This window comes from Bidens hawaiensis, unplaced genomic scaffold (genome assembly GCF_021521415.1).
Source record: "Bidens hawaiensis isolate Kalapana, Puna unplaced genomic scaffold, B.hawaiensis_p1.1 tig00039060_1, whole genome shotgun sequence".
Classification (NCBI taxonomy): domain Eukaryota; kingdom Viridiplantae; phylum Streptophyta; class Magnoliopsida; order Asterales; family Asteraceae; genus Bidens; species Bidens hawaiensis.
The window spans coordinates 15,875-28,156 of record NW_027496868.1 but is presented as its reverse complement, the minus strand read 5'-3'; the positions used below and the strand labels follow the sequence as shown (position 1 = coordinate 28,156).

At 40.4% G+C, this 12,282-nt stretch overlaps 1 protein-coding gene across 1 annotated transcript; it reads right to left on the bottom strand.

Moving 5' to 3' along the window:
• Positions 1–11,449: 11,449 nt before the first annotated feature.
• LOC143590921 (uncharacterized) lies at positions 11,450–12,064 on the bottom strand. The gene has a single exon (XM_077071265.1). The coding sequence runs from the start codon at positions 12,062–12,064 to the stop codon at positions 11,450–11,452; it is 615 nt and encodes a 204-aa protein (XP_076927380.1).
• Between the last annotated feature and the right edge of the window lie 218 nt (positions 12,065–12,282).

Genomic DNA, 12,282 nt, shown 5'->3' with positions numbered 1-12,282 from the left:
GAGAATCATGGGGGATGAAAAGGCGAGGGCCATGAATGAACAGGTTGAGGATCTATTGCACGCAAACATCATCCGCCCGATACGATACCAGACATGGATAGCCAATCCTGTGATGGTAAAGAAAAGTAACGGGTCATGGAGGATGTGCATTGACTTCAAGGACCTCAACAAAGCATGCCCAAAAGATTGTTACCCCCTACCAAACATCGATGCGAAGGTGGACTCCGTGGCGCCATTCAAACTCAAATGTTTCCTGGATGCCTACAAGGGCTATCACCAGATTCAAATGGCACCACAAGATGAGGACAAGACCGCATTTAGAACCGACAAGGGTGTTTTTTGCTACACAAAAATGCCCTTTGGTTTGAAGAATGCGGGCGCCACCTACCAAAGGCTTATGGATGCCGTTTTCAGCGAGCAAATCGGAAGAAACCTAGAAGTCTATGTGGATGATTTGGTGATCAAGAGCAGGGAGGAAAAGCAAATGCTCAAAGACATCGAAGAAACCCTTGGGCGCCTAAAGGAAGTTAACATGAAGCTCAATCCGAGCAAATGTACTTTCGGCGTACTAGAGGGAAAATTTCTAGGTGTAATGGTCACCAAGGATGGTTTCAAGGTGAACCCTGAGAAGGTGGAGGCCATCCTTGACATGCCCTCGCCATCCACCATGAAAGAAGTTCAGAAGCTCAATGGTAGATTGGTTTCAATCAACAGGTTCCTAGCGAACCATGCAAGCAAATCTACCCCATTTGTCAATACATTGAGAAACTGCTTAAAGAAAAGCCAGTTCAAATGGACTCATGAGGCCGAGCAAGCGTTCAGCGAGATTAAAGAATGTTTGATAAATCTGCCCGCGCTCACAGCTCCACTTCCTGGTGAAACTTTGACATTATACCTATCAGCAGGAGAGCGCGCCATCGGCGCAGTATTATTGGTGGATCGCAAGGGAATCCAAACGCCAATATACTATGTGAGTCGGGTGCTGACAGATCCTGAGACGCGCTACTCCATCATGGAAAAGTTAGTTTTATCACTAACACACGCGTCGCGCAAGCTTCATAGATATTTCAATGGTCATCCCATTGAAGTTCTGACTGGTTACAACATCCAGCAAGTCTTGCGGCGTCCCGCGCTCTCAGGAAGGCTGACAAAGTGGGCGCTGGAATTAGGTGAGCACACGATCGCCTACAAGCCCCGTCCAGCAATAAAGGGACAAGTCTTGGCTGATTTCATCGCAGAAGTCCCTGAAGGAAGAGTTGAAGAGGCTCAGCGCGAGGTAGACCCTCCGCGAGCCAATGATGAAGAAAATGTTTGGAGATTGTTCACTGACGGAGCTTCAAACAATGAAGGGTCCGGCGCAGGGCTCAAACTGGTGGATCCAGAGAATCATGAATATACTTACGCCATCAGGTTGGACTTCAAGAGCACCAACAATGAGGCTGAGTATGAAGCCCTGCTGGCAGGCCTGCGCATCGCGCACAAATTCGAGGTTAAAAAGCTGGAGGCCCATGTTGATTCATACTTGGTAGCAGCACAGGTCAATGGCCTTTATGATGCCAAGGAGAACACCATGCCTCTATATCTAGAGCAGGCGAAAAAGCTCATCGAGCAATTTGACTGCTTCAGAATCATTCATATTCCGCGCAGTGAAAACAAATCTGCAGACGCGCTGAGTAAGATGGCATCAACCAGTTTTGATCACTTTGGCAAAGATGTCAGGGTAGAAGTAATGAGCAACCCGTCGGTGGTAGCGAAGTCTGTCCTGGTAACTCATACAACACCTTCATCATGGATAACTCCAATAATGGAATTCTTGAAGGAGGGAAGAGTACCAGATAATCGCGCGCAAGCGAGGAAGATAAGACACAAGGCGCAGAACTATGAACTGCTTGACGGTACATTATATCGACGCTCTTATCTTGGGCCGCTCATGAAATGCCTAGATGCTGAGGAAGCGAGCTATGTGATCAGAGAGATACACGAAGGAATCTGTGGAATTCATGCTGGCCCGCGCATGGTGGTTGCTAAGGCAATGAGCGCAGGTTACTATTGGCCTGGTATGTACTTGGACGCTCTAAAAGAGATCCAAAAATGCAAAGTATGTCAGAGCTATGCGCCAAACACCATGCGGCCAAAGAACAACTTCATTCCGGTGACCTCCGCATGGCCTTTCCACAAATGGGCAATCGATATTGTGGGTCCCCTACCGCAAGCGCCTGGGCGAGTAAAATTTTTGGTAGTGGCAGTAGACTATTTTACAAAATGGGTCGAAGCCAAGCCACTAGCAAAAATCACAGCCGAAGCGATGAAGCAGTTTATCTGGAGCCACATCATATGCCGTTTTGGCTTGCCCATGGAAATTGTGAGCGATAATGGCAAGCAATTCACTGACAAGAAGATATCCAGCTGGCTCAAGGAATTGCGCATCAACCAAATTTTCACTTCAGTTTATCACCCTCAGGGGAATGGACAAGTGGAACGCGCTAACCAAAGCTTGTTAAATGGGCTGAAGAAAAGGTTGGAGGGAGAATCCCATTCTTGGGTCGAAGAGCTACCTAATGTCCTGTGGGCACACAGGACATTAAGCAAAACCAGCAATGGCGAATCCCCCATCAGCCTAACCTATGGAACAAAGGCAATGATTCCAGCGGAAATTGGATGCCCATCCCATAGAGTACTCATGATGAGCAAGATTGATAACGAGCGCGAACGAAGGTTGGATCTCAACTTACTTGAAGGGCGCAGAGAGGCAGCTATCATCAGTGAAGCCAAGTAAAAGAAAAAACTGGAAAAATACTACAACCAGCGTGTGAAAGAGTGCCACTTCAAGAAAAATGATTTTGTCCTTCGAAATAATGAAGCTAGCCGCACGATACCCCCGGGAAAAATGTCCCCCAACAGGGAGGGACCTTATCAAATCTCAGAAGAATTGGGGAAAGGCGCATAATGTACCCGCCTCAACACCGAGCAGGGCGGGTCAACCCACAAGGTATAGACAAGAAGCTTGAAATCAAGACATTATGAAGGCACAAAGCCAAAACTTACACGCATGGCGCATATCACATATGCTCACGCATATCACATATGTTCATGCATCACATGCTCAGGCATCATATGCCCAGGCACCACACATGCTCAGGCATCATATGCCCAGGCACCACACATGCTCAGGCATCATATGCCCAGGCACACATATGCTCGCGCATCACATATGCTCACGCATATCACATATGCGCGCGGCGCATCAGCGCGCGGCGCATATCACATGTTCGTGCATATCACATCTGCGCATAAAACAGCTGCGCGTGAGAATAAAGAGAAGACCTCGCGCATCCTCTGGATTGGCGCATATCACACATGCACATAGTCAACCTCGTCCTTATCCAAATCAGGATTAGGGCAACCTTGATTGTGCACGTCAGACAACCTTCCAGAAGGTATCTTTTTAAGGAATAAGAATATGCTGATGTTGACAGCTGCCAAATGAAAGGTGGACAACTCAGCATGACACATGTGCTACCACGTGATTACAACCAATGAGAAAGCACCAGGTGTCCCAGAGGACACGTGGCGCAGAGCAATTGGAGGAGGCCAACAAGGCTGAGCCCAATCAGTGGAAACCCTAGCACTATAAATATAGCATCAACTCCACAAGGAGAGGAAATTTCATTCAATCATATTCAATCATATTCAATCATATTCAATTACATTCAATCACAGACAGTTACAGCTAGTAACATAACAATCACATTCAATCACAGAGTATTCAACTATCAAGCAATACTCCTGAAATTTCCTGACTCTCATATTATTATCTTCTCCACAAATACTTATTCTCACACCGGAGGGTTACCCCAAAGAGGACCCCTCTGTTCCTTTCTGAGGGGTAAGCTGACGGTGCTGTTCATTTTTGTAGGTGGAAGAACCCAGATCCAAGAGAAACCATCGGTGAAATAGCATAATCACATCCGAGGAAAGTAGATCGTCTACCAGTGAGCCGATCCACGTTTCTTCATTTACATCATATTGTTTTACAAATATTTGGAATTTATAATTATTTCTTATGTTATAAAAAACGTTGTATAAGATATACCTTTACTAAAATTTAAATTTAAAGTTTGAACTTTATTGATAATAAAATTTTAATATATATAAATTAAAAATTCATTTCTTAGGTGACTCGTACCCAAGAAAGTAATCTTCAATTGCCTTTTCCTCAAATTTTCCTGCATCTTTCTTCAACATTGTACAAAGACACCCGAATGGCTCTAAGAATTTAAGATTCGGCTTACAGTTATTTAGCAATTCATAACTTGTCTTCTTGAGCTTCTTTACCGCGAGAACCCGATTCAATGTATAACAAGCAATATTCACAACCCCGTTCCAGAATTGAACAGGAAGCTTAGAATCTGCTAACATGGTTCTAGCCACTTTAATTATAGTCCTATTCTTCCTTTCAGCAACTCCGTTTTGCTGTGGCACATAAGAAGCACTATATTCATAATGAATACCCCTTTGAATACAGAAAAACTCCATTATGTTGTTCTTAAATTCAGTGTCATCATCACTTCGGATACACCTCACTTTCAACTTGTAAAGTGATTTGATCTTGGTGATCTGATTTTGCACAAGAACGGTCGTATGATCCTTCATTCTCATAAATAGCGCCCATGAAAATCTTGAATACTCATTAGTAACGACTAGGCAGTACAAATCTCCTGCAATACTTGCTCTATTCACAGGATAAGATTGCTTAAACAATGATTAGGTAAACTATTTGTTAGTGTGTGTATCGAGAGTGAATTTCGGATACTCGCTCTATTCACAGGATATGATTGCTTAAACAATGATTAGGTAAACTATGTGTTAGTGTGTGTATCGAGAATGAATTTCGACAGAGTAACGAGAGTAATATCATTAAAAATACGAGTTATTAAGTATAAATAGATTGCATGGGTATTTATAGTGGTGACTCATTCGCTATACATACATAGCGAATGAGCACCACTTTCGCTACACAATTCGCTAAATAACCTTAGCGAATGGTGCTAATACATTATACTTCTCATCGTTAACATGTATAACGAATGAGGCCCAAAACTGATCACATTCTATACATTCCATAGTGAAAGTGTGTTACTAAATTACAAAACAAACCCTACACTTTAAACTATTACAAATACATTAAGGAAAGAACAAGACATAAACTGATGTATCAACAAAACCTCATCTTCTTATTTCATTATTGTGTCGGTTGCCGTCGTTGTTGGCGATTTCCGAGTTGCCCAAGGTGTCAGCCTCCTTTCTCCCCTTCTTTCCCTTCTTGTGACAATGAGCATAATTTTAACTGTTGAGCTTGAAGTTAATATTCAAACTATCAAAAACATTTTTTTTGTTTTGGGAGTTGAAGCTGGTTTTTAAAAAGTTAGTAATCTGAATTGACATATCATTACAGGTCAAAATGTTGTTGTTCAACGTGGCTGTCGGTTTTAGGTATTTCGAAGGGTTAAAGGTAGATGAAGAGAAAGAGCAATTGAACAGATTCTAGAACCATTCACTATAGCACATGGGCCTAAAACTATTATAAAATAAACAATTATGAAATTCTACTATATTAAGTTATTAACTACTTACCTACGCTATATATAAATTAGGAATTAGGGGCCTCTTAAGTTTTAAAAGGTGCCAAACTAATTGCTTTATTTACAACACATAATGCATAAAAAATATAGAAATTAGGGGTAATTAAGTCTTTACTCACCAAGTATTATGTAAACTTTCATTATTTCGAAATATACTTACAACTTTGGTCACTCAACCTCACTACCTTTTTTATAAATTTAAATAATAGTTACTCATGTGCCCCCCTAATTCAAAACCAACTACCCCACGAATTTTTAAAGGTTATAACTTTTTCACACGCTACTATTTTTGCAAAAAAATTACGTCATAAAAACGAATATTTTATTCTCTTTAATTTAAGTATGATATTGCTATAATTTTTTGTTTTAAAAAGTTAACTTGTTACGTGATTACCGTTTAGAACCGGTAACAGATCGAGTCGGGCGAGCTCTGGTTATTTGTAAAAGTGGATAGGGTCGGAACAAGCCGATAAAAAATAATTGTTAATTTGGTTCGGGTTTGAGTAGAAAGGGGCCATGTCAGAACATTGTCGAGCCACAACGAGTTTAGGGCCAAAACAAGTTGGTTTAAAAAAACGATTTATTTGAAATTACTATACATTTTCAGGTTTGCTTCTTGATTTTCGTCACCGGTTACGCAGATGCCATTGTTTACCTGCACCGTGGCCGATAAAACGTGTGTCTAGCACCACATAACAGTAACACTCCGGCTTTAAGCGGAATACGCCCGAGTGTAACGTACAGATCATTCATAAGCTCGTAACGCTATTAAAGCGACATTAATTATAATTAATTCATTTCATATCATCAAAAGCACACACATTGTTCATAAATAAAAGAAAAACAATAACACTTCATCGGAAAAGTAAACGAGTTCTTTATTTCAATTTCCTAAGGCATTCTAATGATCTTCGTCCTTAGCACACCATCGATTTAACCTGTAACACGTTGAAAATAATATATTTTGTCAAAAATTAAGTTTGTGAGTTTTCATAAGTTTTTGCGTATACATATATAAATAAATATATATATATATATATATATATATATATATATATATATATATATAAAACTCGCGATTCAACAATCGTTATGCAATAAGTATTCAAGCGTAAAGTAAATGAAATCAAATAGTGTCGTCCTCCCGTTCATTTAGCCGAAGCCGTTGAAGTCGGGGTAATGAGAACCACCTTACGTAAACAACCGTAGTCGTAACGTTAGACGGCGCGGGTACGTCCCGTCGGACCCTCCCACTATGTGTATGCGTTTGCATTTGCGTAACTTCCACCATAAAAACAATAAACACATTGCAAGCAAGTTCATGTATAATCATAAACAATATGCACGAATAATATTAACATGTACGATATAAGTGAATCGGTTTGTAAACAATCACATAACTAACGAAAGAAAAACTTGTGACATGCTACCCCCAAAATATTGTAAAACGTTAAAATGGGGTTATGAAGAACTCACTTGGAATGAGGAATACGGTATTGAGAACTCGGTAAAGATTAGAGTAAGCTAATTGGTCCCGCGAGAATTCCCGACAATTTGTCCTAATTATTAAAGCGTAAATGAAATAAATATTTAAGTAACTAAATGAACAAGACACAAAGAGATGGGTTTGCAACGGATTTGGGGTCGTTAACGTATTAGTTATTTTTTTTATAGAATATTGATAAAAGTGTAATCAAATTTTATTAATTTAATTATTAGAAAAAAATGAAAGGTTATATTTATTTATTAAAGAAAAACATTTAAAGTATATATATCGACTTATCTATGAAAACGTTTTAATTGATAGTTTAACGAGATTCCATTTAGAAGGATAAGTAACACCTTTATTATTATCATGGTTATTATTATTATTATTGTTGTTGTTATTTTTAATTTAAAAATATAGATTTATATAAAGGATTATGTAAATTTATATATATATATATATATATATGTATATGTATATGTATATGAAATTTATTTTAGAAACTTATCGGAGTTCGGTTCATTTAATCGAGTGTTACAAAAATACGGGTTTAATATAAATATATAGTTTTTATATTAATAAAACAACAAACAAAAAAAATAAAAAAAAAGAACCAAAACCGGACCAGGGGGGATCGAACCTGCGCCCCTAGCCGGGTTAAGTGTTTGACATGATATGCCCTGGCCATCTGAACCATCTTCTAATTCGTTAATACTTACAGAAACGATTATATATAACTAGTTGTCCAAACAAACCCCAAATCATAAACACCCTAGAAATAGCAATCAGATCATACATCCTCTGTCAATCAAAATCGCGACCCATATGCATCTTACAATTACCTGGAATGATTATGAATTGTATGAGAACGACGAGTTAGGGTTTCGGCCTTATGTTGAAATCAAACGTGATCCAGAACTAGTTTAGTGATGCAATTAGTATGGGGCTTAGTTTCGTGATAGTGAGAAGATGGTGTGGTGCTCGTGAATTGGATTTTAGACTCGTATTTATAGGCTAACAAGATCAAAATGATACGCGGCCATTGATCTCGCGATTTTGATTATAATAACTCGATTGACCGACTGTTACTCGTTGTTAATGACGATTATGATTCGCGAATATTATGTATTCGTTTAATTAGCTTGATTTTTGGCTTAAACGAAGCAAAACTGATCAGGGGGGTCCGCTATTGACGGAGGAGAAGAAGGAAAAAGAAAAAAAAATATTATTTTACAAAAGTATTGCAAATAAGTCCTTGTGGTTTGGGTTGGGTCCAGAAATTGATTAAACTAAAGTTTAGGGTCCAAAAGTGCAATTACTCGACTCTTTAACACAATACGGACAAAACGAAAGACATAATAAATACGTTGACGTTTTTAATAAATATAGAGATCCGATTACATGACGGGAAATAAAACAAATACATTTATTAAACGAAAAATGACGAATGTCACAGCATTCCCAACTTTTAGGAAATTTCGTCCCGAAATTAGGAATTAACATCCGTAGCGAAAAGATGCGGATACTTAGTCCTCATTTGGTCTTCACGTTCCCAAGTGAATTCTACGTCGCGCTTAGATTCCCAATGAACATTGACCAAAGGGATTCGGCTACGCTTGGTTTCCTTATCTATTCGATCTATTATATCCACCGGTTTCTCAACGAAGTGCATTGTCTTATCTATGCGCACTTCGTCGAGAGGGATATGAAGGTTCTAATCGGCTAAACATTTTTGAAGGTTTGAAACATGAAACACGGGATGAATGCCTTGGAGTTCTTGTGGAAGCTCGAGGCGATAGGCTACGTCTTCGATTCGTTCAAGAATCTTAAATGGACAACAAAACGAGGTGCTAGTTTACCTTTCATACCAAAACGGACCACTCCTTTCCAAAGTGAAACTTTGAGAAGGACAAGGTCACCAACTTCGAATTCCAAGGGTCGTCGTCGCTTATCAGCGTAAGACTTTTGGCGACTTCTAGCAGCGAGCAGGTTATTATGGATTTGAGCAATTTTGTCGGTGGTCTCTTGTACCATTTCGGGTCCGGTGAGCTGGGATTCACCGATCTAGTTCCAACAAATAGGAGAACAACATTTGAGGCCGTAGAGTTCTTCAAATGGAGTCATTTTGATGCTTGAGTGGTAACTATTGTTGTAAGAAAACTCAATCAACAGAAGATGAGTATCCCAATTACCACCAAAGTCAAGTACACAAGTTCTTAGCATATCCTCGAGGGTTTGAATGGTTCTTTCTGATTGACCATCCGTTTGAGGATGATAAGCGGTGCTAAGATCTAGTCGGGTTCCCAAAGCAGTTTGAAGCGATTTCCAAAAGTGAGACACAAAGCGACCATCACGATCAGAGATGATACTCAAAGGTATACTATGGCGACAAACAATCTCATTGACATAGATTTGAGCAAGCTGATTGATTGAAAGTTTCTCTCGAATGGGAATGAAATGGGCTAATTTGGTTAACCATCGACGATTACCCAAATGCTATCATGCTGCCTTTTTGTGGTTGGAAGTTTTGTGATGAAGTCCATCGTAATGTTCTCCCACTTCCAAACCGGAATAACAGGTTGCACGAGCAAACCAGAAGGCTTTTGATGCTCGGCTTTTACTTTGGCACATGTTAGATATTTCCTAACATAGATATCGATATCTTTCTTCATGTCGGGCCACCAGTAAGTAGTTCGAAGGTCGAAGTACATCTTATCTGCATCGAGGTGGACAGAATATCGTGACTTGTGAGCTTCGTCCATGATAACTGTGCAAAGATTGTCACAATCCGGGACCCAAAGACGATTAAGAAAGTAAAGCAAACCATCACGCTTGGTTTCGAGTTGGAGTTCAGCACCACACGACATCTCTTTGTACATATTGCCTTCGGTGACCGAGATGTGTTAGGCTTCAAAGATACGTAGCTGAAGGTCAATTGGAATAACAACGCTTTGGAGAAGAATGCTCTTAACATGGTTTTGCGACTAAGGGCATCAGCCACTACGTTTGCTTTACCGGGATGGTAACGTATTTCGCAATCGTAGTCGCTAAGGAGTTCGGCCCATCGTTGTTGCCTCATATTTAAATCCTTTTGGTCGAAAATGTGTTGGAGGCTCTTGTGGTCGGTGAATACCACACATTTCATTCCATACAAATAATGTCTCCATATTTTCAACACGAATACAACAGCACCAAGCTCAAGGTCGTGTGTCGTATAATTCTTCTCGTAAACCTTAAGTTGTCATGACGCATAAGCGATAACCTTGCCTCGCTGCATAAGAACGCAACCGAGACCTTGAATCGAGGCATCACAATAGACAACGAAATCCTCGTTCCTTTGGGAAGGGCTAGGATATGAGTGTCGCAAAGCATACGCTTTAAGGTTTGGAAGGCTTCATCTTGCTTAGCCCCCCACGCATAAGGTTTACCCTTATGAGTTAAGGCGGTAAGAGGTAAAGCAATCTTGGAAAAGTTCAAAATGAAACGGCGGTAATAACCGGCAAGACCAAGAAAGGATCAAACTTCCGTGGGTGAAGTTGGAGTCTTCCAGTTTTTAACAGCCTCGATTTTAACGGGGTCAACATGAATGCCTTTTTCGTTAATGATGTGACCAAGGAATTGGACTTCGTTTAAACAAAACTCGCACTTAGAAAACTTGGCAAAAAGTTGCTCTTTCTTCAATAATTTGAGGATATCATGTAGATGCTTTTCATGCTCAACTTTAGATTTCGAGTAAATGAGAATGTCGTCAATGAACACAATTAGGAACTTATCAAGATAAGTCTTGCACAGCGGTTCATGAGGTTCATAAATACCGCAGGTGCATTGGTCAAGCCGAACGGCATAACCATAAACTCGTAATGACCTTAGCGAGTTCGAAAGGTGGTTTTTGGTATATCATCATCATGAACGCACAATTGGTGATAACCCGAACGAAGATCAATTTTTGAAAAGCAAGATGCACCTTGAAGTTGATTGAAAAGGTCGTTAATTCTAGGCAAAGGGTAACGGTTCTTGATAGTGAGTTTGTTGAGTTCACGATACTCGATACACATTCGAAAAGAACCGTCCCTCTTTTTAACGAAAAGAACAGGTGCGCCCCAAGGTGATGAACTTGGGTGAATAAAACCCTTGTTAGAGAGTTCTTGGAGTTGACTCGCCAGTTCTTGCATTTCTGAAGGTTCGAGATGATAGGGAGCTTTGGCTACCGAATTCGCACCAGGCACGAGATCAATACGAAACTCCACTTCACGAGTAGGAGGTAAACCAGAAATATCATCAGGGAAAATTTCAAGAAAATCACGAACCACTGGAATGTCTTTTATTGCCTTCTTTTCTTATTTCTTTTCCACAACGTTGGCAAGGAAAGCCACATACTTTTTACGTAAGTTTTTTGGGCTTGGGTACATGACATAAGTTTGAGCCCTTTGGAAGGCTTCTTACCGAAAATACGCAAAATTCGATCGTCTTCAAGAGGAATCCGAATATACTTTTCAAAACACACGATTTCGGCACAGTGTTGAGCTAACCAATCCATGCCAACTATGATATCAAAACTCCCGAGTTGCATAGGAATGAGGTCGATGGAGAAATCATAGGCATTGAGATTTAGGGTGCAACCACGAATCACCGAATCAATCGAGATAGTTTTACCTTTTGTGACTTCAACCGTAAAGGAATTTTCGAGCTTAGAACGAGACGAAGAAAGCATAGGCTCAAAATCGAACGGCACAAAACTCATATCGGCACCGGTATAAAATAAAATGGATGCATAGACGTTATTAACCAAGAATGTACCGTTCACCACATCGTTGTTATGCTGAGCTTGATTTTCATTGATCACAAATGCCCTCCCACGAGCATTGGGGACGGCTGGTGCAGCTTGAGAAGTTGAGGCTTGGTTAGCTTGAACCGGTTGAACAGCTTGATTTGCCATGATCTGGGGAACCGGGGGTTGATAAGCCTGAACCTAATAGGCTTGAGCAGAATACACAGGCTGAGCAACCATTTAGGCCTGATATGCGAGTCGAGGACACGCGGTGCGGAAATAACCAGGATCTCCACAACTGAAATAGGCTCGAGGGGTGGGGTAAGCTTGAGAGATAGGTTGAGCTTGGGTTAAGACACGGTTTTGATTGAAGGCGTGGGGAGTAC